The sequence below is a fragment of the Nerophis ophidion genome, linkage group LG15 (genome assembly GCF_033978795.1).
Source record: "Nerophis ophidion isolate RoL-2023_Sa linkage group LG15, RoL_Noph_v1.0, whole genome shotgun sequence".
Taxonomy (NCBI): Eukaryota; Metazoa; Chordata; class Actinopteri; order Syngnathiformes; family Syngnathidae; genus Nerophis; species Nerophis ophidion.
Genome location: NC_084625.1, coordinates 15,608,393 through 15,635,822, shown reverse-complemented (window position 1 = coordinate 15,635,822; position 27,430 = coordinate 15,608,393). Strand labels below are relative to the sequence as shown.

General features: G+C 40.1%; 1 protein-coding gene across 4 annotated transcripts in view; it reads right to left on the bottom strand.

Moving 5' to 3' along the window:
• Positions 1-301: 301 nt before the first annotated feature.
• The window catches only part of LOC133569302 (enhancer of polycomb homolog 1-like), a 53,851-nt gene continuing 26,722 nt past the window's right edge, over positions 302-27,430 (bottom strand). For 3 of the 4 annotated variants that reach the window (XM_061921531.1, XM_061921532.1, XM_061921529.1), the window contains 12 exons: positions 26,963-27,108; positions 24,875-25,081; positions 23,635-23,783; positions 21,623-21,770; positions 20,963-21,121; positions 20,777-20,866; positions 20,530-20,678; positions 17,965-18,377; positions 7,502-7,677; positions 7,238-7,379; positions 3,554-3,908; positions 302-2,182 (listed from right to left, as the gene is read on the bottom strand). In XM_061921531.1, coding sequence (XP_061777515.1) covers positions 2,110-2,182; positions 3,554-3,908; positions 7,238-7,379; positions 7,502-7,677; positions 17,965-18,377; positions 20,530-20,678; positions 20,777-20,866; positions 20,963-21,121; positions 21,623-21,770; positions 23,635-23,783; positions 24,875-25,081; positions 26,963-27,108 — 2,207 coding nt within the window. In that variant the 3' untranslated portion in view covers positions 302-2,109. The remainder of the gene's footprint in view (positions 2,183-3,553; positions 3,909-7,237; positions 7,380-7,501; positions 7,678-17,964; positions 18,378-20,529; positions 20,679-20,776; positions 20,867-20,962; positions 21,122-21,622; positions 21,771-23,634; positions 23,784-24,874; positions 25,082-26,962; positions 27,109-27,430) is intronic. The other variant, XM_061921530.1, reaches the window with a different exon arrangement.

Here is a 27,430-nt window from a genome sequence, read left to right as displayed (position 1 = left end):
CAAGAGCAGGGAAAACTGCAAAACAGGCTTGTAGAAATGAAACAGCCTGTGGGTTTTTTCCTGACCTATTATGTGTGTGTGTGTGTATATATATATATATATATATATATATGTTTATGCATATATATATACACACACACACACACACACACACACACACACACACACACACACGATCCAGTCCTTTAAACGGCTCTTTGAAAGGCACGGCTAAAGATCCAGTTTCCTTCAAAGATTCATAAATATTACACTCATTCATCAGGTATTCCCACACACAATCATGAAAGGAAGTCATTGGCGGTCACATTTAATGCCCTGGGCTTTATTGTCTTATTTTAATGAGAATTGTCACATTGTTTTTTTTTTTTTTTCTTCCATCTTTTCAGCCTCCAGGTGGGACAAGTAAACCTCAAGGATACACCACAAAGACCACAAGCACTACTAAGTAATGCTGCCTTTGTGCCGGACTCTTCACAGAAGAGAGGACATGTCATTTCCCCAAAAGGAAGGCACCCAAAAATACTTGTGGTTTTTGGCCTTGCAGCCGTCTGGAGATTCTATTTGTTCCATACCAAAAAAAATTAATAAAAAGAAAAAAGAAAACAAGAGGGGTAAGAAGGTCACGACCCCTCCGCATCCCTCCCACACCCCCATTTAGCATTTTTTTCCCTCTTTAAAACCTGGAATGATGAAACACGTACTGCTCTCTGGCCTCCCTTGTTACCTGACACAGAACCCAACGATGACATTTGAAAAGCTTACAATCAAGTTTACCACAAGGAAACAAAAATTACAAAAATAACTTTTTGTTGTACAAAAAAAAGTTAGTGAGGGTTTTAAAAAAAAAAAAAAAAAAAAAAAAAAAGGGGACTCCAATTGCATGAAAATGAAGGACCAACCCCTTAAAACCAAAAATACAAAAAGCAGCATCTTTATCAAAAAAACAACAAAACATCACAAAAATAGTGCTTTAATACGAAGCAGCAAAGGCTTCTGGGAAGAGACTTCATCCCTGTTTTGTTACGTATTATTTGGGACAACGGCCAAAGTCCCCCCGCTCCTCCACCCCAACCAACAGCCATTTTTCCTCCTGAATCTTCTGCAGCAGTGTCCAAAATGTGATTGGGCATTCAGTATATGCTAAAAAATAACAAATTCTAAAGAGATATATAAATGTCTGAATACTCTTATTCATTCAGGCCATTCAGTCTGACAGGATAGTGCAGGATATATAGTATTTAGTAGGACATGTCCACACAAGTGGTTTTGCACCACAATGGAGCAAAATCATGTCCCCACTCTTAGAGGATAAATACTTTGGATACTGCACCGTTCTATCAGACTAGAGTTGCCCTGTCTCAGAGCATGAACTGCTGATGTCTGTCTTCTAGGACCATCTCAACAGACAAGTTGCCCTGAGAAAGATATTAAATGTGAGGCTAATTTACATTCAGTTTAGCATATATTGACCTACATTATATCAGGTTTTATCATCTTTAACAACTAATGTATTCTTAGAATATTGTGTATGCGGCCCTCGGGAGAAGACGTTTGGACACCTCTGCCCTCATGGCACAGGGTGGGGGAGTGTGGGGGCTTGATTTGTGTTGTAGACAGACACCCGGGAGTCTGCAGCTAGCTAACGTGTACAAGAGCACAGGAAGCAAACGAGAAGAAAAAAAAAAAAAAAAAAAAAAAAGGTACAGTGTACAAATAATTCTTAAAAAAAAAAAAAGTGTAAACACGGCACAATAATAAATAGATCAAAGCAGCAGCTCGCACCATGCACGTGATAAAAACTTCTCTATACAACTCACTCACTCAACACACACACTTTTTTTCTCCCGCTTTTGACTCCCAAGTGCAAAACATCACAAACGGACAGTTGTTTTCTTCTTCTTTTTTTTCAAGTAATATGTACAAATATGTTACTGTACACATATTCATTTTTGCCGGATATTCACAATGTACACTTTCCACACGGTAACAAAAACGTTTTTCGATAAAAAGGATGAGAGCGGCTTGTCACATCCTGGCAGTCCCTTTTTTGCATCCCCCTACTACGCTACGATGCACAGCACCTAAACAAAGAAATTGTAGAGTCCACCGCTACGTCACTTCCATGGCCACTGTGTTGTCTGCTATACTGCTAAGGGACGGCTTGTCCTCCTCGTGGTTCTCCCTGGAAACACCAACATGTTACAGATGTTAGCAAGAATATTTTTTAAAAAGTGTGAAATTTAAAGGGGAACATTATCACCAGACCTATGTAAGCGACAATATATACCTGAAAAAAGACCATATGTTTTTTAACCGATTTCCGAACTCTAAAAGGGTGAATTTGGCGATTGAAACGCCTTTCAATTGTTCGCTGTCGGAGCAATGAACTTTCACCCGTGACGTCACAACGGGAAGCAATCCGCCATTTTCTCAAACACATTACACAAACCAAGTCAAATCAGCTCTGTTATTTTCCGTTTTTTCGACTGTTTTCCTGTACCTTGTAGACATTAGGCCTTGTCGAACAGAGACTAATTCAAGTTGACTTACGTGGAGTGTGCTAATCAGACATATCAATGGTCACGGCATGCTAATCGATGCTAACATGCTGTTTAGGCTATCCGTAGGTACATATTGCATCATTATGCCTCATTTGTAGCTATATTTGCATCCAGCCTTTCCCTCCACCCACATTTAATGCCAAACAAACACATACCAATCGACGGATTCAAGTTGCACCAGTGTCAAAAGATGCGAAAGTCACTGGTTTGTTCTGCACACTTTACCGACGATAGCGATGCTACGACAGAGATGGCACAGAGATGTATGGATATCCTGCGACACTCAAAGCAGATGCATTTCCAACGATAAAGTCAACGAAATCACAAAGGTGAGTCTTGTTGATGTTATTGACTTATGTGCTAATCAGACATATTAGCTCACGGCATGAATGAAAGCTAATCGATACTAACATGCTATTTAGGCTAGCTTTATGTACTTATTGCATCATTATGCCTCATTTGTAGCTATATTTGCATCCAGCCATTCCCAAACAAACACATTCCAATCAACGGATTCAAGTTGCACCAGTGGTCAAAAGATGCAATCGTTGGTTAGAAGGCGATCGTTGAATTCGTCCATGTTGCCGCTGTTTGTCGTGATATGGCTCAATAGCTTCAGTTTCTTCTTCAATTTCGTTTTCGCTATCTGCCTCCACACTCCAACCATCCGTTTCAATACATGCGTAATCTGTTGAATGGCTTAAACCGCTGAAATCCGAGTCTGAATCCGAGCTAATGTCTCTATACCTTTCTGTTCTATCCGCCATGTTTGTTTGTATTGGCTTCATGCAGTGACGTCACAGGAAAATGGACGGGTGGACATGGCGATGGTGAAAATCCGGCACTTTAAAGCCGTTTTTCGGCATATTGCACGATGGGTAAAACTTGGAAAAATTAAATAAGCCACTGGGAACTGATTTTTATTGGTTTTAACCCTTTTGAAATTGTGATAATCTTCCCCTTTAATGGGACGTTTCAGGCGGCAGCTTCACCTCGAGTTCAAGTCCATGGCCGGCGTTGTGGACACTTTGGGCTTCTGCAGGTTGGTGGTGGTGGACAGTTTTAAGGCAGAGGGCGGCACGCCGGATAGGGCGCGGGGAAGGTGGCGCCCGGCCAGTCCGGGGCCCGAGGGGACGCTCAGACATATGTTGTTCCCGATGAGGACCTGAGTGGAGGAGGGGGTGGCGGCATTGCACCCTAAGATGCCGAGCGCCGGGACGGAGGAGAGGGAGACCGCCGGGGCGGCGTTGGCGGATGGAGGGTTGGCCGGCTGGGGGGAGGGCTGGAGGAAGGCGGGGGCGGTGGGCGGGGCAGCGGCGTTGCACAGGTGCAGACCTTTGAAAACAGCTGTCAACAGGAGACAAATGTCCATGTCAAGTGCTGGAATATACAAGATTGCGTACCACAGTTAGATCCAGACAACAAATTATAAGTATATACAATGGGGCAAAAAAGTATTTAGTCAGCCGCCGATTGTGCAAGTTCTCCCACTTAAAATGATGACAGAGGTCTGTAATTTTCATCATAGGTACACTTCAATTGTGAGGGACAGAATGTGAAAACAAATTAAAGGAATTCACATTGTAGGAATTTTGAATAATTTATTTGTAAATTATGGTGGAAAATAAGTATTTGGTCAACCATTCAAAGCTCTCACTGATGGAAGGAGGTTTTGGCTCAAAATCTCATGAAACATGGCCCCATTCATTCTTTCCTTAACACGGATCAATCATCCTGTCCCCTTAGCAGAAAAACAGCCCCAAAGCATGATGTTTCTACACCCATGCTTAACAGTAGGTATGGTGTTCTTGGGATGCAACTCAGTATTCTTCTTCCTCCAAACACGACGAGTTGAGTTTATACCAAAAAGTTTTACTTTTCTTTCATCTGACCACATGAAATTCTCCCAATCCTCTGCTGTATCATCCATGTGCTCTCTGGCAAACTTCAGACGGGCCTGGACATGCACTGGCTTAAGCAAAGGGACACGTCTGGCACTGCAGGATTTGATTCTCTGTCGGCGTAGTGTGTTACTGATGGTAACCTTTGTTACTTTGGTCCCAGCTCTCTGCAGGTCATTCACCAGGTCCTCCCGTGTGGTTCTGGGATTTTTGCTCACCGTTCTCAAGATCATTTTGACCCCACGGGATGAGATCTTGCCTGGAGCCCCAGATCGAGGGAGATTATCAGTGGTCTTGTATGTCTTCCATTGTCTGATAATTGCTCCCACAGTTGTTTTTTTCACACCAAGCTGCTTGCCCATTGTAGATTCACTCTTCCCAGTCTGGTGCAGGTATACAATTCTTTTCCTGGTGTCCTTCGACAGCTCTTTGGTCTTGGCCATAGTGGAGTTTGGAGTCTGACTGTTTGAGGCTGTGGACAGGTGTCTTTTATACAGATAACGAGTTCAAACAAGTGCCATTAATACAGGTAACGAGTGGAGGACAAAAGAGCTTCTTAGAGCCAGAGATCTTCCTTGTTTGAAGTGACCAAATACTTATCTTCCACTATAATTTACAGATAAATTCTTTAAAATTCCTACAATGTGAATTCCTGGATTTTTTTTTCACATTCTGTCTCTCACAGTTGAAGTGTAGCGATGATGAAAATCACAGACCTCTCCTCATTTTAAGTGGGAGAACTTGCACAATCGGTGGCAGACTAAAAACTTTTTTGACCCACTGTATGTGTGTGTATATATATATATATATATATATATATATATATATATATATATATATGTGTACACATACATATAAACATACATATACATACACACATATATATAACATATACACACACATATTTGTATATATACATATAAATATATATACACACACACACACACACACACACACACACACACACACACACACACACACACACACACACACACACACACACACACAAAAATGACATTTAGTAGGAATGTGAATGTTTGGACTCCGAATTATTCGAAAGGGATTCCTGGAGCAACGATTTGATTCAGAATCAATTCTCGATTCAAACCGATTCTCGCAATATATGGTATAATAATAATGAAAGTTTTTCTATACAGGTTACAAGTTAAAAAAGCTCATTTTTGTTGCATGGAAAATGGCTTTAAAGGGGAACTGCACTTTTTGGGGAATTTTGCCTATCTTTCACAATCATCATGAAAGACGGGGTCGTAGGATGTATTTATTTTAATGCATTCCAACTTGTTAATAAACAAATTAACGTCCGCTGGGAGGTCCTCTATTCCACCCATAAAACCCAATTAAAAAAAAACATCCAAAAAGCAGCATAAATACTCCATTTACATTTCATGACTTAAATATCATTAACAAAGTATTAGTGATATTGTTATTATAAGCGCTGACGCAGAAAAACTATTTATAGCGTTTTTTAATTTTCCTGAGGGAACTCTCCAGAAGGAATTAATAAAGTGCTATTTATCTATCTAGCGATGCCGTAATCACAAGCTTGCATGCCAATGTTGACATGATCCACTGATCAGCTGCTTCCCCATTAAACTTTATTGTAGATATTAAATCATGTCTCACACCTGGATAGTTTAGGAATGAGGATGTATTCCGACAAGTTGGTACACTTTGACAGCCAATTTAGACCCGCAAATAGCGAGAACGACACAAAAAGACGCTTGGTTCCACCCATTTCTTCGTAAAGATTATGAGTCATTCCCATTTAAATGGGAATATATAAACATCCTATCAGTAGGCATCCTAATGATAGCAGACATTGCACAGTAAGTGATGTTTTATTATGTGTGTTGGCTCTCATGAAGTCTGCATTGAGTAATCAGTGATATAGTAACAAAATAAAGCCAACATTGTGATGTGAAATCTATGTGCCGCGTATGCTTAAAATGAGCGAAATATGCTAAATTTTAATGTTATTATAATTGTGCCTGTTACTATATGACATATATACTTACATCATGTATATAAAACATCATTGGAGGTGTTTGGATGTATTTTAAGGGATTTCTAGGCAGAATAGAGCAACTCCTATAGGCTACATTGTAAGCAGACATGATCACAGTTATTTACTATCAAGAATGCATTAAAAAAACAACAACTCCGTTCTGTGTTTGTTTTTTATGATTAGTTTGTATGTTTTGCACCTAGCCATGATGGTAATGCTAAAGATTTCTCCAGATTTTCTGAACCTTTTGATGATATTATGGACCGTAGATTTTGAAATCCCGAAATTTCTTGCAATTGCACTTTGAGAAACATTGTTCCTAAACTGTTTTACTATTTGCTCACGCAGTTGTGGACAAAGGGGTGTACCTCGCCACATCCTTTCTTGTGAAAGACTTAGCATTTTTTTGGGAAGGTGTTTTATATACCCAGTCATGGCACCCACCTGTTCCCAATAAGCCTGCAAACCTGTGGGATGTCCCAAATAAGTGATGAGCATTCCTCAAATTTATCAGTATTTATTGCCACGTTTCCCAACTTCTTTGTCACGTGCTGCTGGCATCAAATTCTAAAGTTAATGATTATATCAGTTTGAACATCAAATATGTTGTCTTTGTAGCATATTCAACTGATTATGGGTTGAAAATATTTGCAAATCATTGTATTATATTTACATCCAACACAATTTCCCAACTCAAATGGAAACAGGGTTTTTACATACCTATAATAAACACTTATAATAATACATACCTGCGCTGCCCAAAACGCCGTTGACACCGCTCGCCAGCACCAGCTCCTCTTTGGACTTGAAGGCCAGCAGCTGGTCAGCAGTGACGAGAGCGGAGGCGGCAAACTGGGCGCTTGCTTGGTCCAACGTCTTGGACACCAGGATCTGGATGGAGTAGGGAGTGCTTCAGTACGGTGGTGTTAACGCTCGATACTCCCAGCTTTCTTCTGGCTGAGTGAGGTCACGGCCGGTAATCGCGAGCACGACGGGACAAACACCTGACTCACCAGCGGGTTGGCGGCACTCATGGAGTTGTTGGCGTGTTGTATTTTCTGCGGCAGCGGCTGCTGCTGCTGTTGTTGCGGCTGCTGCTGCTGTCGTCGCTGTTGGCTCTGCTCCAGCTGCTGCTTCTGCATGACGGCCAGCTGCTCTTGGTGCTGCTGGTACTGCTCCACCGTCAACACTGCAGCGGGCAAAGACGACGGCAGTCAAAAGCAGGATGTGTACAAAGACGAGTTTATCAAGCATTCTGTGCATGTCCGACTGCGGTGCATCTCATGGCATTAAGATGCATGAAGCCAGTGTGAACAAGCAGTCATCTGGAGTGCAATCTTCCAATCATACAGCAGATGGTCTCCAGAGACGCACTCAAGATGAATGAAGCAGGAGCATTTCATTACGTCAGAGTGAGACCCACGACAAGTATGTGATAAATAATAAACAGTGCCTTCTTCGCGTCACTGCAACGAGGATGTAAACCAGGGGTGTCAGAAAAATAGAAGGTTGTGTGGACCACTTTAATATTCTCAAAGAGGGGAGTGTAAATCATGCATCATGTAGTTTGCATAATTGGCAATGAGCAAAACTGCGGATGGCTTCTTGGTTAGTGTAAAGCTAAGAAATGTGAGCTGTCATCTCATTCTTTTAACAACACAGCGTTAAGTTAGTTTTATTTATAAGCATTGGTTTATTTTGTGAAGGAATAGACGCTCATGCGTACAGCTTAGGGCTGGGCGATAAAATCTTATAAAAATATACCGTAATAAACACAATCGATACTAAGGTTGTCCCGATCCGATATTTGGATCGGATTGGCCGCCGATATTTTCCAAAAAATGCGTATCAGCAAAGCATTGGGAAAATGCCGATTCAGATCCAGATTTTTTAAAAACTCTGGTCCGTGTTTTCCAACGCACCGATTTAAATAATACATTCCACTCTTCTGCTGCTCCCCAAACTCCGTTCCGCATTTTCCAGCACACCTTCAAAACATCCAAAAGGTCTGTGTTCTAACCGTTGAGACAGCCGTGTGAATTAAAAGTTACGGTAAAAATGTCAGCTTTGTGGGATTATTTTACCCTACAAAACGAAAAAGATGAAGAGGTGGAGTGTAAAACATGCCACAATAAAGTCAAGCGTGGTGGTAAAGTTGTAAAACATTTTAATGACTCTTGAGAGTGAGAGGATTTTTAGCACCCATCATAGATGAACACAGGAGCAGGCGGACACCTGAGCATCTTGAAATGCTCATCTTTGTTAGAAAGAATCTCCCCATTATGCTTGGACTTCAATTGTCCCCCCCCCCCCTCCTGATTGGGGCAAACAATTGAAGGGAGTATGTAGATATATATATACATATGTATATATATATATATTTTTTTTTAGGTTTACACTTGTTCAAGAGCAAGTATTGATGCTGAGTTATAGACATTTTATCCCACTCAGGTTGTTTGTGTGTTTTGATTTTTTAAAATAATGTTTACAGCATTATTTGCACAATGTACTGTTCACTTTTTTACTGCTTAATGATGCCATTTCTGTTTGTCATGTATAATTTTTTATATTTTGTGTTCATGCTTGAATACCAACTATTGTGTATTATTCAAACTCACCTAATTCAGCTGGCTAGTTGTTATAAAAAGTACTAAAATCCTTTCCAGCATGAATCTGACAACTAAGTAGGCTAAATAACTTTAAACTCTAATACATGCTCGGATAGGCCAGTATCGGCCAGTATCGGTATCGGATCGGAAGTGCAAAAACAATATCGGTATCGGATCGGAAGTGCAAAAACCTGGATCGGGACATCCCAATCAATAAAAAAATGTCTTTGATCGCCCTCCCCCCTGTTGTCGGAATAAACCGGAAGTTGTGAGGTAAGTGAGTAAAAAGGGAAAGTAAAAATGAGTGCTAAAGAGAGCGAATACATTGTCAATACAATAGGAAAGGTTACCGTGACAATATTTTTTTATTTATTCACACGGACCTTTGTCAGACCAATGTGGACTGTAAATTATGCTAAGGCCCCACCAAGACCGGTAATACCACACTTTAGAGCAGTGGTTCTCAAATGGGGGTACGTCAAATAGCAACAATTAAAAAATCCTTTATAAATAAATTTATTGAATAATACTTCAACAATATATGAATGTAAGTTCATAAACTGTGAAAAGAAATGCAACAATGCAATATTCAGTGTTGACAGCTAGATTTTTGTGGACATGTTCCATAAATATTGATGTTAAAGATTTCTTTTTTTGTAAATAAATGTTTAAGAATTAAGTTCATGAATCCAGATGGATCTCTATTATATTTAAGTTGATGATTACTTCTGTGTGTAGAAATCTTTATTTATAATTGAATCAGTTGTTTATTTTTCAACAAGTTTTTAGTTATTTTAATATCTTTTTTTCTAAATATTTCAAGAAAGACCACTACAAATGAGCAATATTTTGCGCTGTTAAACAATTTAATAAATCAGAAACTGATGACATAGTGCTGTATTTTACTTATTTATCTCTTTTTTTCAACCAAAAATGCTTTGCTCTGATTAGGGGGTACTTGAATTAAAAAAATGTTCACAGGGGGTACATCACTGAAAAAAGGTTGAGAACCACTGCTTGAGAGCACATCCGTAACCTCTTGGCACTAAACCTGTAGAAAATAGTTGTCAGATTTCTTTAGGGTTACATTTTCACACTTTGCACTACCATTGTTATACTTTATTAAGGATTTTTTACGTAGTCATTTTTTTCACCTTAGTTTTTGAGAGGTTATTGTAAACTGTTGTGATGTGATTTCAGATTTTTGTTGACACTTATTATTTTCCATGGTTTTGTTGACATTTTCTTTCTGCCCTGATAGTTGAGGGGATTATAATCAGAGACGAAGGTTACATTTTAAACAAAAATGTTTACACTTGAGCCCTGCGATGTGGTGGCGACTTGTCCAGGGTGTACGCCGCCTTCCGCCAGATTGTAGCTGAGATAGGCACTAGTGCCCCCCGGGACACCAAAAGGAATAAGCGGTAGAAAATGGATGGATGGATGGTTTACATGAGATATATTTTCTCCCTGGTCTTTATTTTCGATAAGTCATAAAAATATCAACAATTACAAATAACGACCTATATTAAATGGTAAATAGAATATACTTGTATAGCGCTATTTGACCTTCAAGGTACTCAAAGCGCTTTGACACTATTTCCACATTCACCCATTCACATACTGATGGAGGGAGCTGCCATGAGACATTAAACACTCATGATAGTTTTTCGCCATATCGCCCAGCCCTAGTGCAGGTTATTAAAAACAACTAACATTTTCAGTTTCTCGGCTTCCTGATTTTAAAAATAATGTACACGGCCAATATATATTGATGAACAGAAATGTAATGGACGACCAAGTCAGCTGTGGTATGTGCATATGAAATGTATTAAGAGGAATGTTGGGAAATTAACTTTCAAAGTCATTAAAGTTACTACCGTATTTTTCGGATTATAAGTCATTCTGGCCAAAAATGCATAATAAAGAAGGGAAAAAACATATATACGTCGCACTGGAGTATAAGTCGCATTTTTGGGGGGAAATTCATTTGATAAAAATCCAACACCAAGAATAGACATTTGAAAGGCAATTTAAAATAAATAAAGAATAGTGAACAACAGACTGAATAAGTGTACGTTATATGACACATAAATAAGCAACGGAAAACGTCCCTGGTATGTTAACGTAACATATAATGGTATGAGTCATTCAAATAACTATAACATATAGAACATGCTATACGTTTACCAAACAATCTGTCACTCCTAATCGATAAATCCCATGAAATCTTCTTCCTCGATGTCGCTTCTAAACAACTCTGCCAACTCCAAAGGTATGCGCCGCTTCCTCTTGTTGTTTTCTGCTGCATATTTCACCTTGTCCAGCTTGTAATCTGCAGTACATGATTTCCTTTTCTGTGCCATTTTTGTTCAGCCCTTCTCAGTTTTTATAAGTTACCGCCAACGATGAAATGATCTATTTTAATAGCTATGGCAGTAGTATATAGCATATAGCATTGAGCAGTCCATGACCCACAATGCACTTCTGCTATGACCCTCCACCGCCGAATTCTTATTGGTTGACGTGTGTGTGACGATTGCTGACGTGTGTGTGACGATTGCTGACATTTTCTTCGTCTCTTCCGCGAATGAGATAAATAATATTTGATATTGTGTAATCTGCAGTACATGATTTCCTGTTCGGTGCCATTTTTCTTCAGCCCTTCTCAGTTTTTAGAAGTTACCGCCAACGATGAACTGATCCATTTCAATAGCTACGGCAGTAGCATATAGCGGTTAGCATTCCATGACCCACAATGCACTTCTGCCATGACCCCCCCCCGTCGAATTCTTATTGGTTGACGTGTGTGTGACGATTGCTGATATTTTCTTCCACGAATGAGATAAATAATATTTGATATTTTACAGTAATGTGTTAATAATTTCACACATAAGTCGCTACGGAGTATATGTCGCACCCCCGGCCATACTATGAAAAAAATGCGACTTATAGTCCGAAAAATACGGTAACTAGTCTCGCATTATACCCAATGGCATCTAAAACATCCAATATAAAAACTTCGATCCACGCCCGCGTATCAATTTTGATGGTAATGCTCAAGTGCACGGTGTTGCCTTGGCCACAAGCATGGCATAATAATGATTGTATGTCACGATAGTACTTCTAGTTTCTCAGCATGCACGAGTTGTGAATAGTTGTTGATTACGCTTAAAGCGCTTTAACACACAGTTGCGTGTTTATAAATAACGCAGATGACGTTCATTGTTCCTCCGAATAGTCCTTGTGTGCGTTTTACTTACCCGTTTCACACCCTGCTATCATTTCTGTGAGTCGTTAAATGAGGATAGTGTTCTGTATAGTGACGCTCATGCACGTGCCATTGTGTTCATAGCTCAGTGAAAGCCAGTATTGGCTGCAGCTCACCTTACAACTCAGGGTTAGTCTAGCAAAGCTCAAGTGAATCCCTGCCATGAATGTATCTCTAACATGCGATGAAAGAAATACCATATTACTATACTATAAAAGCTGCAACATTTTTTTCCTTATGCTTTGAACCCTGCGGCATATAAAACGGTGCGGCTAATTTAACAGCCATAATGTTTTGTATTCAAAAAATAGTTTTCATAAAACAAGCAGAGTAACTGAAAATAGGTTTTAGTGTTTGTGCTATGTCGCCATCTCTTGGACGAGTTTGCTCACTGCAGGTGGTGCTGTTTCCTGTTTCACGCCTTGAACTGAATGTACAGGACAGGCCAAAAGTTCGGAAACACTTTCTCATTGAATGCGTTTTCTTTATTTTCACGACTATTCACATTGTCGTTGGCGAACACTCGAAACGAGTATGATTGTCCTCCTGTTGGTGGGATTGCCTTAAGGAGATCGCCTTTGCGTGAAATCTTTTAAAGTGGGGAGACTAGTGCACAGATAGCCACCACACTGCCCTTGGCAAAGAGAAGGCCAGGGTCCAATGGCATGGAGACCAGGACAATTGGGGGCTCATATTTGCTGCAGCCTTCGTCCGCCTTTGTGATCGTTGTGGAGCTTCTATGCAACCACCATCTGCCCACTCCGCCGTTGAGTTTACATTTAGATTGTAGATTGTCCATGAAGGCATCAAAACTATGAATGAACACATGTGGAGTTATGTACTTAACAAAAAAAGGTGAAATAACTGAAAGCATGTTTTATATCGTAGTTCCTTCAAAATAGTCACCGTATTCTCTGGTTACTTTTTCGCACACTCTTGGCATTCTCTCGATGAGCTTCAAGAGGCAGTCACCTGAAATGGTTTTCACTTCACTTCACAGGTGAAGCGCATCGAGAAAATGCCAAGTGTGTGCAAAGCAGTAATCACAAAATGCAGTTATTTTGAAGAAACTAGAATATGAAAAATGTTTTCAGTTATTTCACCATTTTTTGTTAAGTAATTCCAAATGCGTTCGATGCCTTCAGTGACAATCTACATTGTAGTCTTAATAATAAAGAAAACGCATTGAATATACCATTTTGTCTACTATTCGTCATAGCATTTCTGCTCAAAAGGATTCTTCATCACTCCAAGAAACATTTGTAAGTTTTACAATTTAACTTAAACTATTTATTTTTAAAAACTGTCCAGCGTGTGATGTCTGCAAGAGTTTTTTTCATGCATATTTGTACGTGCTATCGTAATGTAATGAACCTAGCGTCGTTAGCATTAACGAACATGCCAACACATTTACAAGTGTCTGTTAGTACCATTAACTCACAATTCCATTCTTTTTGTATTTTTTCAGTTTTGTAGATTCACCCAAACGTCAATGTGGAGTTGTTGTGTGTTTAGCTGATTGGAGAGCGAGCTTCCGCAGCTAGCGGGGTCCATGACGATGACTTCTGTTTTGTTTGATAAGCTGGTTTACTGCCATGTTACAGACAATCTTTACACACAATTAAGGTATCCCAATAAACACTCACATCATCTTTTGTATCGGTATATATCTGCGGCTTATGGTCCGGTTTGGCTAATATATGTAAAATACTTCTTCTAAATTTGGTGTGTGCGGCTTAAATACCGGTGTGCACTGTCCACTATAACCCAGAAATAATGGTAGTAACTATAAAAAACGCCTGTTACCATAAAAAAAAAACAATGTCGTTTTTTCAACCACTGGTTACGAAGCCTTTCTTTGTTTTGAGCCTAATATCCATTCCTAAAAATAACCCCCCCTCCCCCCAAAAAAGCCAAGGCCTCTATATAGGCGTGTAAGGGTACGTGTGTTCGTATTGAACCGTTTCGGTACGGGGGTTTCGGTTTGGTATGGGGGTGTACCGAACGAGTTTCTAAGCTAAAGTTTTAACAAGCTGCTTTGCTTCTTCTGCCTCTGTCTCAGCACCCAGCATTGTCCCACCCACACAACCATCTGATTGGTTACATACAAAGCCAATCAGCAGTGCGTATTCACAGCGGTAACAGCCAATCAGCAGTGCATGTTCAGAACGCATGTAGTGAATGCTTCAGCATCGAGCAGAGAAGTGTTTAGCAGGTGAGCATAAGACTGCGTACTCTCCCCAAATTATAACTACTACTACTATTCAACTACTACTAACATCAATCAATCAATGATTATTTATATAGCCCTAAATCACTAGTGTCTCAAAGGGCTGCACAAACCACGACGACATCCTCAGTAGCGGTAACATCAGTATGAGGCCGTTGATCTTTTATAAACTTAAACTGCAATTTAGCTCACTCGCAGTCCTGGCTTGAGGTGAAGGCTAATTAGCTTTTACCGTAACATTAGCTTATTTTGCTGTGTGTGTTTGTGTATATGTGCGTGCGTGCGTGTGTTAGGGGCAGCAAAGCCCTGTCTGTCTGTTATTTCACATGAACTCCATGGCGTTCAGGGATCAAGAGTCTCTCCTATTGCTGTTGTACTATTTTTTCAGCAATAATTACATAAATCATTAATAATGTGGCAGCCTAGTTTTGAATGGCAGGGTCCCTGCTACCACAAGTTGACAAAAATATAACATTTACATAACAAAAATAAACTACAGGCTTCCCAAATGCGGTAATAAATTAAGCATGAGTTGACTTGAAACTGTTTAATGTTACACTTTTTATATGTAGAAAAAAAGTTTTGTCATTTTATTTAAACTGAGCAACAACTTGAGGCAGTTTAATGCTGATTAACATGGGCAGAATTATTATAGTGTTCCCAATGTTAAAGGATAAAGCCATTGTTTACAAATTTGGTAAATAAATAACCAAAAAATGTATATTTTGTTGTTTTCTTACTGTACCGAAAATGAACCGAACCGTGATCTCTAAACCGAGGTACGTACCGAACCGAAATTTTTGTGTACCGTTACACCCCTACCTCTATCCCATGCATGTCTCGAATCTTCTTTTGTATTGTTAAAATTGACCAAAAACCCCACCTTGTACAACCTTTTCTTGAACCAAAAAAGTTACAAGCAACTATGCATGGACAAGAGGTTGTGCTTAACTTTCCAAAGTTCTAACACTACCCAGCAATAAGGAGTCAAAACAATCAGTTTTAGACCTAGGCCCACATTCAATTAAATGGAAAATGAAAATCGCAGAGCGGCCGCTTTTTGCATCGGTTTCAACAGCTGTGGCCCTTTGTACTACATACACACAAACAGCAAGAATGGTAACCACTGTATAACTCCCAGCGATTAGTATTACCATGTTGAATTTAAATTATCTAAAAACAGTGATTGATAACCACACGATAAAATTATGGACCGACTAGCGCTAGCTATCTTAAAGGCTAACATGAAAACAAGGTCTTTACCCATTAAGAAATGTCATACCCCAATCTAAACTTGTATAAACACACTACTGTTGTAACAACTAAGACACAGTATTAACATTTAACATAAAATATATATACTGTCTTTGCACAAGTGATTGATATAAACTCCACAGATGGAGGGGGGTTCAACAGGAAGTGAACGTGCGTGACATCACATAAACCGGAAGAGAAGCGTAGTAATCACCAACTTTGGATTTATTAAAAAAAAGTAAAACGTTTATAAATTAAAATGGAAGAAGATTAACATATTTAGACAAAATAAAAATAATACTGTTTTGAGAAGCCAGAACAATAACAACCGCGTTAATTTTGGTCCCAATTAGGGCTGGGCGATATATCGCAGGTTTGTTTCTGTGCGATATAGAAAACGACTATATCGTGATATTCGAGTATACGTTCTCACACAGTTGCTTTTAGCTGAGGGCATTACACTACAGGCTCTTGCCACTCATCTTTGTGTCTTCTTCTCACAGACAACAAGCGCACCTTCTTACTTGCGTCACATACTATCACGTCATACGTCACATACGTATACGACCTCGCGGAGAAGAGAGTAGCAGCATGGGTAACGTTAGCTGTGATGTTAGCGAAGCCGTGCGAGTGGTAATACGAGAGAAAGAAGGTGCGAATCTGGTAACAAATGAAGGAAGAATTAATTCCCAAGAAAAACAGCAGAGAGTCCATTTTCTGGCGGGGGTTCGGCTTCAAGCGGGAATGTGTCGAATAGACAACTTTAACTTGTCAAGTATGGGGCACAAGCGTTGCTACAAAAAGTAGCATTACTGCTCATATGTAGCATCATTTGTAAATTCACCTGCTAGAGAATGAAGAGTGCATACTCCGTATAACAACATCTCCATTCGGTGCCACATGCTCACACCATCAAAATGCCGAGGCAAACATTTCCAGATCAACACCGAATGAAAAAAACAGTCAACAACAAAAGGAGATAATGTCCGCAGTAAACTACCACATTGCAAAGGACAAACCCTATTTGATTTCCCATGATGTAGCTCATTTTTATTTGACACTTATTGAAATATCTGTGTGACAGCATGCACAAAAATGCACTATTGGTTTTAAACTATTGTAGTGGCGTTCTGTACAAAAAGTTAACTTTAATTTAGTGTTGTTTTTACATGTCATCTTAGTGACATTTTGCACAAAAGTGCACTAATAGCTTGTTTTAAAATGTCTCTGACAATCTTGCACTTTCTGTTTTGGAAATGACATGAAAGTATGTGCCATTTCTTCATAACTATTTAATAAATACAGTTTTGGTCAATTGACTTGTGATTTCCCTCTCTGCATGAAAGTTTAAAATAAGCATATATTAATGCAGTATGAAGAAGAATGTTTTAATGTAGACACATAGAAACATAATACTGTTGTGATTATATGCATCAAGCGTTAATTCAAGGCTAAGGCAAAATATCGAGATATATATCGTGATATGGCCTAAAAATATCGAGATATTAAAAAAAGGCCATATCGCCCAGCCCTAGTCACAATAACTTTGGTTAGCCAATTATTTTTTTCCTTTCGGTTGTGTAAATTTGATGGTCCCCCACCCTCTACTTAACAAAAAAAGAACTTATTGTATTGCTTTTGGCTGCTATTTTTATTCAAGTGCAACATTTAGCTAAAATACAGTTCACTTTATTTTGTATTATTGTTTGTTTTATTTAACTTGGATATTTAAATGCTTACATTCCAATTACAATGATAAAAAATACAAGAATTACAAATGTATTGCAATTGAAAAAGGGTCTACTTTTAATATTATTATTATTATTATTATATAAGTGGTTAATTTGGTCTGAAAATACTGTTGACAATATCGTTTATCGGCAATCATTTGATGGTCAATATATCGTAGAGCAAAATTTGTTATTGAGCCAGGCCTAATGAGGTTAATTATCACATATACAATAACTAAATGAAAAAAACATGCAAAATGAATGAAAAGTATCAGTCCCCAAAAGTAAGTCCCCATGTCTTCCAGGAGAAGCTTGATTGTAACCAGTATTGAGAATAATTGTACCAAAGGCTGGCGGATTAGAAGCAGCAAAAGGAACTCACAGTTGACAGGAGCACAATTGCGGTTCAGCGAGCAGGATCCTCCAGACAAGGTCCGAGTAAGTCCCGTCACCGTCCGACTGGAATCGCCACATCCTTTAAGAGGCGGGACTCCTCTACCTAAAAGGTGCTGGGATAGCGTCCGCGGTCTGAAATGCCTCCAGCGGCAAGATTTAATGTTAAAAAGAATCCGGCCGAGGTCCGTGGCCATGGTGGGGGATGACAGTGATGGCTGGTGTGATGCTGAGGGGAAGGAGACGGGGTGGGAAGTGCCGGTCATGTCCGAGGTATTGCTTTCTGAGGTACTAGAGTTGCGGAGTGGAGAGCATGGAAGTGATGAGGTGAGCGAGTCTGGTTCTGAGGCCAGGGTCTGGCAAATGCCGTCGAGGTCCGTGTGCGCCCGATCCAACAAAAATCTGGAACCAACACAAAAGAAAGAAAACATTAGGACTTTGCTTTGCAACAGGGACATTTCAGGTTTATCTTCTTTTCCACGTTCATTAACCTGCATCGGGTACAATATAGAGTCATTTATAAACCAGAGAGGGCTGCACTAAAATTATTTAAAACAACTTGATTCACATTAACATGCAATATCCTTTCTAAATTATCCAATTACAAAGAAGTACCAGAGAGGGCTCCACTAAAATTATTGAAAACAACTTGATTCACATTAACATGCAATATCCTTTCTAAATTATCCAATTACAAAGAAGTAACGACAAAATCTATTTTTACAGAAGGACATGCACCTGGGGATAGGTTGATTGGCAACACTAAATTGGCCCTAGTGTGTGAATGTGAGTGTGAATGTTGTCTGTCTATCTGTGTTGGCCCTGCGATGAGGTGGCGACTTGTCCAGGGTGTACCCTGCCTTCCGCCCGATTGTAGCTGAGATAGGCGCCAGCGCCCCCCGCGACCCCGAAAGGGAATAAGCGGTAGAAAATGGATGAATGGATGGACTAATGTAACTCTAACCAAAAAGACACGCTGGCTATCATCCAATTATTAATTTAACTTTGTTATTACGTGCATGAATGTATTGTGGCGTAAGCGAGCACGGCAAATTTCTTTACTAGGTGGATTTTTTGGAATATTCCATTTTTATTGAAGTCCATTAAAACTGTTCTTCATGGACCTTACATGAAGAATGACAGAAAGACTAATGGAAGTTTATTCAAAGCAGAAGAAAACAATAGTCTAACAATGAACATTGATTTCTTTGAAACAAAACAATCCAGACAATTGCCATCTCAATTCCTTGCAAGAATCGTGCAGCCCTTAATATAAGACATACCCATTTTTGACACTGTTTTCATGAAAAAAAAAAAATATTTATAAAATGTGAATATTTCATGTTTTCAAGATCAGATTATTATCATATTTTATTTTTTGCAAAGGCAGTGTTCAATCTTATGGTTCGATATAGGATTGCACAATAGACGATATAAATTTGGCCGACGATAGACCTTTCAATACTATCGTTAAATCATGATAACGCATGTTGACACATTATTTTGGATTTTTCTTCACTGACGGCTATAATAAAAGTAATTTTAAAAAACAAGAAAAAACAATGAAATGGTGTTTGTCATCTTCTGGATGAATTTGCTTACTGTAGGTGATAAAATATCCTATTTCAGAGTAGTCCTTTCTACAGGAGGCAGTGACATTTAGTCTTCAAGCTGTCCTTAGTGTTTCTACTTGCTTGGATTCATCACTCCTAACTATGTCTGTAAGTTACAATATAACTAAAACGCTTTAAATGTACTAAACCCTCCCATGTGAATATATTAATTCATATTTGTACATGCTACCATAATGTAAAGACCCTAGTGTTGTTAGCGTTAGCTAATATGCTAACACATTTACAAGTGTCTGTTGGTTTTATTAATTTACAGCAACATTCTTTTTAAGTTTAAGTTCAGTTTCACAAATTCCTCAGTAAACTCACCAAGACATCACTGTGGAGTTATTAAGTCTGTTTAGCTGATTGGAGAATGAGCTTCTGCAGCTAGTGGGTTCATGACGATGACTTCCGTTTTGTTTGATCAGCCGTTTTACGGCCACCGTTTGGAAACAAGGTATGTAAATAAACATTCACAGAATCTTACAGTGTAAATAACTAATTTTGCAAAATATTAATCTCTGGCTTATTGTTTGGTGGAGATTACACATGGAAAAATATTCATTATTCTGAAATGTAGTGGGTACGGCTTATATCTGTGCCTACTTTGCTGTTACATGAAGTGGACTGCTACTTTTTTATAATTTACTCGTCTGACCAATTGGTGTGGCAGTGGACAAACCAGCAGGAGGTGTTGGCTTGAAGCCACAATGCCAACCAACGTGGGAATGTGTTTTAACATGTTAGCAAGCAAGTTGATCTTCATATTTGCCAAAAGATGCTTGGTAAGAAGTCAGCAAGAGGTCAACAACCTCAATGCTCATTTAGCATCAATAATGATAGTTTCCCCTCCAATAAACACCTTGAAAGATATCAGCACATCTTAAATAAATGAAAAGGAATGACGTAAAAAATAATAAAAAAAACGGGTCTTTACTAACCTGCCACCTCTGCCCGTGCGGCGTCTAGCCAGACCGATGCAGCTCTGTGGCGTGCTAAGGGAGGTCAGACAGTAGCGGAAGCGTGAGTGACCCAGCCCGCCTTCCAATGGGCTTACCCACGGCCAGCTGCCACTCTGGCCTGGATTGGACTATAGGATTGAGGTGAGAAAAAAAAAAAAAAAAAGACATCAGGTAGAGCTCTCTGGACTGTAAAAATAGAAGCGGGGGAGAGAGAGCGAGCACTCACGGCGTAGTAATGACAGCCGGCTTTCCTCCTAAACGCATAGCAGCCATCTGGATCGCTCTCTTCCTCTGCCTCGGAGGAACCTGAATTAATCTAGGACGTGAAAAAGTAACACTTGAGCACACACAGAGCTGAGCAAGCCAAATGTTGATTACTGCATGGCGACTGAGTGCTTGTTGTGTTATTTACCTGTGAGAAGGGTTCATCGTCAGAGCTCGGGAAGTCATACTGGTTGAGGTCCTTGAGATTAAACACAGAAGGTCCTGTGTGGTGGGGTGCCAACAGAGCGGGGATCTTGGGTTTCTTTTCGTATTTCCTTTTGGTTCGCACCACCTCCGACTTGTCCTGCTGGGGGAGGGAAAGTAGAGGAGGAAGAGGAGGAGCAGGTGATGAAATGTTTACCATGCATCTCAGAGATGGAAATGTTCTCTTTGCACAGGCAAGAAGTGACAACGAGGGGGCATTGATATGTAGATGGCGACACGTGCCAGATGCTACCGCCTAGCCAGATGGCGCAGCCAAACCCCCCACCCGCTGCCACCACTCACCCTTGCTTCCCCGTTGCGGGACAAACCCTCCCTGACTGAACACACTCCAACTGGGATTAGTCAGAGCCTTTTCAGCTGTCAGACGCGCCAGACAAAGAAAACAGAATGCGGAAAGATTCTACAGAGAAGGAGCAAATCAATATGCTGACTGACGGTAGAAAAAAAAAGCAAGTAAAACACAAAAGCTAAAAGAGGGGTTAAAAAAAAAGTGAGGGCTGGGGAGTTGTTGGTCACGAGAGCTAATTAAGTCATAATGGGGACCGATGACACCAGGCTTTCTTTCTATTTGAGGTCCACGCACCTTTTTGTAGTCCTTCAAGTCCAGGTGATCTTGGTGTCGATACTGGTTGGCACTAGGAATGATGGGGATGGTGTAGACGGGCTTTACCAGAGCCTGCTGGGCCAGCGCCTCTGCCATCACCTCGCTGCCAAGGTCGGGCATTGTGTTTCTGTGGGGAGAAATAAAAAGGTGTTTACTGACGGTGTTATGAACGGTGCCATTAAAACGAGGACCACAGTCACATGAGTCTGAGGAAGAATCTCAAGCACATTAATGTTGATTCTCAAAACTTTCCAAACATCTGAGGTTTACACGCGTGGCTAGGTACTCTAATCAGGGCCAACCCCCCGCCAGAAAGAGATACCTTGGTGCAACTCGCTTAGCATTTACACTGAGAATTTTGTCATGAGACCAAAAGCTGTGCATCAAGGAACACAGGCATAAACTAAGGACTATGTGACTCAAATTATTCCAAACCAAAATTCTCCCTGCTGGGCTGAATATGTAGGTTACACACCTGCCACCCTTAAAGACATTTAATGAGTACTCCAAAGTACTCATTTTGCAATTTTTGGAGGGTATTGGATGGGTTTTTCTACAACGGGCCACAAGGCAATTAAAAAAACATTTCGGACAGCCCCGCTTTTATAGCTCTTGGTCAGGGTTGAGCTCTGAGCAACCACGACTCTTGTTGTCAATTCAAATTGTTTGCTTCCCTTTGTTGCTAGCCAACAATGGCAATTAAAAGAAGACCATGGAGTGTTATTGCAGCTGGAACTAATCAATGGCTTTGTGTTAGGTTTACTACAAATGTTAATTAATTTTTTTTTTAGGAGAAGTCGTTCCAGGAGCCAGGCAATCCAACCATATACACGCAGGAAAGAATGTTTTACAAGCCAACCAATCACAGCCTTTATGGTCTTTTAGGTTAGATTCTTTTGGAGATGCACATCACGCTATGCAAGAGGATTTGGAGAAGGAGGAGCAAGATATTGTAGCCGGTGTGTGAAACTGAAACCGGCGAAATGCAACAAAATATGTATTCAAGGGGTAAAAAGGCCTGCATAGTAGGAGGGAGGGCACAGAGAAAGCACTTGAACACAAGTATCATTTCTGCATGCTTTTTACTGTCATTTCAACACTGTTGTGCCCAGACCACATCATAGTTCACTCGCGAGCGGACCGTGACTCATCTCAACCCTGTTTGGTGAACACCGGGGTCATTGCAGTTAGGTTTGACCAAAATACCGCAATAGCAGAACAAACACCACCAAGTTCCTCTTAAATCAACAATGACAATTGCAGAAGCTGGACACTTTCCAACCATATCTAAAAAGCAACAGGTACAGGTGACAAACCTTGGCCTTAATAGCATGCATACAAAAACATAATTAATATTTATCACATCTATAATTGCTGAAGCACAATGGTTCTAAAACGCTTGAACAAAAAGTAGAACTTGAAGACAATTCATCAAAAATCCAGCATCGCTGGAGACCAGCAGGTAATAAATAGCATTGAAACACTCAAGACTCTGCTCCTCGCTTTGCACCTGGCTCACTCAAAAATCTGCATAATATCATGGAGCAAACCACAGAAGTCACATCGAGAGAACAGACTGGGCTGACAGGGAGGAGGGGAATGTAAACGCTGGTGGACCAGCAGAGGATAACAAGAGGAAATTGAAATGTCACTACAAATCAAAAGGACTTCTCAGAGAAGGCTTCAATTTAGGCTGTCGGTGACAGCTCGTTTCGCAGGAAATTTGTTCTACTTGGATGTGGAGTTTGGAGGAAGCACAAAGGCTCCACTCTTTGGTAGCGAGGAACAAGTCGGCGCCAAGGTTAGGAAATAAAAATAAGTCAAGAGGAGCAACTAAAAGACTCAGAAATAGTGAGATGTCCCCAAGACCATTTGCACCACACACTAGTGAAAGTCATCCTCCAAAACAAACAATCAAATAAAAGCTGCACGTAAAGAGCAGTTATGTTAAAATCACCCCAACCAACAACAAACACAAGGCTAATGCTCACCGCTTCTCTACAATCTCCAACGTTAGGTGCAGCAGTTCTCTCTTGCTTTTCTCCCTCCTCTTGATCATTTCCAAGATGGTGACAGCCCGACTGAGGTCCCGGCGAAGCTTTAACATTTTCTCGTACGAAGCCTCGTCATTCTTGCGGTTCTGCAAAAGTAAAAGCAAAATCGTCACACTGTAAAAAGAAAACACCAGAACGAAGGAGTAATGGTTCACAAAAATTGACAGTTCGGATCTTATTACAGGTTTGTTACAGTTTTTGATTCAGTGTACTTGTTTTGGTGTTTAACACCTCAGAATACCATGTATTCTAATAATCCAACATAATCATTTATTAAATCTGGTTCTTAAAAAAATATTGCATAAAATAAAACTTAAAATGGCTCCTTAAACTCTGAACTTGTGCTGTGTGATATGGAGAAAACTATACATTCTGATATGAGTCATTTTATATCATGTAATGCTATTGAACACATCATATTCCCAGACATATGTTCCTTTTCCTCCTGATGTCAGTATTGAGGTCACATTTATGCCCTTTTTTTTGTGATATTCCTTGTTAAACTGTATATTCTGCATTTATTGGCCAATTTTGTCCTTCTTTTTGCGAGTCCAGTAAAGCGGTATTTGGAAATGAGAACTGTATGTACACGTAGGAATGGGCGATATGGACCCAAACTAATATTACAGTATTTTTTAGGCCAAATGGCGACGTACAATATATATCGGTATTTTAGACAAAATGTGCTATGTGTTTAGTTTAGAGTCGGTGTCAGCAATTCGTGTAGAGACTCCGGATGCACGCCGGAACATTCCTCAGCTCAAATTCAATGAAGCGCGAGTAAACGGCGGGAGTAACTATCAAAGGCAGCATCAAAATACTATATATATCATTGTGGCGGTATTGTCTCAAATACATACCTCTTTCTAAAATATCTGTATGACTCATAATACCGGTATACCGCCCAGACCTACTAGGTGTGAATGAATGATGCGTTCCAACTTTTCTGTGAGCGCTTTGAGTATCTAACAATTGAAAAGCGCGATATAAATCTAATCCATTAATATTATTATTATTACATACACACTCTAAGTGAATTAATTGAAAAAAACACATGCTCCGATCAACACACCCGCGCTCCAAGCTGTGCTCCAAACCATTCAGATTTTATTTATAATCAGTTCCATCCCTAGCCAGAACATATCAGTACATGACTTCCTGCATTTATCTACCCTACCTTCCTGGTCTGCATCTTCTCCGTCCGTCTGCGAAAGGCCACATATGGGTCGCTGGTGCTGGAACCGTCTCTTTTTTCCTGCTTGACGATGGAAATGAACGTGCCGCCCTTGCACACCTTCCTCTTTCGGCTCCAGTAGTCAAACACTTCCTTGATGAGCTCGTCGTCTTCCTTAAGCAGTAGCTTGGCCTCCTGCAGACTGACAAACTGCAGAGAAACGTGAAGAATTTAAATGTGGAGATGTTTTTTTTTTCTTCCATGCATTAATCTAGTACAAGTAAACATTGTTTCTCTAATTTGCAAAAATCAAGGGTTTGTGTGTAGATGGAAATAACAAACCATTCTGGTTTGTGGGGACATTATTTAATGCTTTTAAACCTTTAAGCAGAATAGGAAGTTTCACAGAAGGCAGGGTTTACCCTAGATCAGGGGTCCCCAAACTTTTTGACCTGGGGGCCGCATTGGGTTAAAATAATTTGGCACGTCAAAATGCATTCTCCAAATGTGATTTGCCTGAGCGGCTAGGAGATTCTGAGAGTAACAAGCAACAAGCGGTAGAAAATGGATTAGAAAGGACAGATTTAAAAAAATAATAATTAAAAAAAAATTCCCGCGGGCTAGATCTCGAACGCTGGCGGGCCGGATCTGGCCCGCGGGCCGTAGGTTGAGGACTCCTGCCCTAGATTGTCAAAATACCTGTGGTGGTGGGGACATGGTCACAAAACTATATACATACATTTAAAAACAAATGAGATATTATTTCGTATTAACATATTATTATATTGTTTTGCTACAATTTCAAGTGTTGCTGCGATGAGGTGGCGACTTGTCCAGGGTGTACCCCGCCTTCCGCCCGATTGTAGCTGAGATAAGCGCCAGCGCCCCCCGCGACCCCAAAAGGGAATAAACGGTAGAAAATGGATGGATGGATGCTGCATAATGTACTTTGACAATTTTTCAACTATCTAGAGACTTTTAAGTACTTTCTTTTTTTAAACATCTAGCAACAAATCTCGCTCTTTTTCTGGTGTTATTATAAAATGTACTCATGTTTTAAATTACTTCCGTCCCTCAATGTCCTTGACAAAAGAGGTGAGCTGCAGCGAGCATGACGTCAAACTTGCTTCGAGCTGTTGCTTCAGTTGGACTTTCTTTGAGAGCGCCAATGTCCTCTACATATCTGAGATACATTAATGTTACGTCCACATCACTCCATACAGTTGCATACGTCTGGTTTACAGAGTTTTGGCAATGCTGTATGGTTTTGATTTGATGTTAATTTTTTCTATTACCACAAACACACCGTCCATGCCTGAAAGCGTATTGGCGGAAAATGAAGTGTTATGTGTCTGGGGAAGCACGGAGATGCAAGTGTTTGCGGGGAAAGTAAAACCTGTTGGAATTGTGCCGTTTGTTATAAGATTGGCAATAAAAGTTACAAATAACGTCAGACATAAATAAATAAATAAATGATAAATGGGTTGTACTTGTATAGCGCTTTTCTACCTTCAATGTACTCAAAGCGCTTTGACACTACTTCCACATTCACACACTGATGGAGGGAGCTGCCATGCAAGGCGCCAACCAGCACCCATCAGGAGCAAGGGTGAAGTGTCTTGCTCAGGACACAACGGACGTGACGAAGTTGGTACTAGGTGTGAATTGGACCAGGGACCCTCGGGTTGCGCACGGCCACTCTACCACAGCGCCACGCCGTCCCCTTTGTGTGACTTCTTTTGGGGGCTATATTACTTTGTTTTAACTTTGAAAAAATCCCTTATTTTCAAGGTGTGGAGACAATGAAAAGGGCATTAAGGGGAAATCCTGGAAGGTTTCATTTAATGCACAGACACTTGTGCTTGCAGCTTACAACAATAATAACGTATCTAGATTTTGAATATAATTTACATGTACACCATTCTTATCACTGTATTGTTGAACAGATGTGCCCTCAATGCGCGACCAAGTCAGTTGTGGTATGTGCGTATAACTTACAATGCAATCTGCTGTATGGAGTTGGAATCACAAGATACACAGACAGTCCCAATAATCTATGAGAAACATTGGCAAACAAGACGATGGGTTTACCTGTTGCCCACTGCCTTTCTCCAGACGGTCTATCATCCCTTCAAACTGGAGCGCGGTGATTTCCATTTTCTTCTTCAGCTTATTCACAAAAGTCTCGTCCCCTGAATCTAGGTCGTAGTCTGGCTGCTCTGTGTCCAGACCAAAAGCTGCGGCAAGAAGAGAGATGGTTGCTGGGAATGCGCAACATAAACGATAAAAAAATGAATGTTGAATGATCTTGAAAAGTTGAAGTATGTCAGTATCAGCATTGGTATGATGAATATTGCCCCTCTAACTATTTGGTATTGGATCCATACCCAAATTTGTATTACCATCCAAAACTAATACGAAGTAGCCCAACAACAGAAGAATAAGTGCTTCTTACATTCAAACAGAAGTCAAGCTATCATTTATATAAAAAATTGTGGTATATATTATCGCAGAGGGCAGATATATAAATTGTGATAAAAATTTTAAGCCATAAAGGGA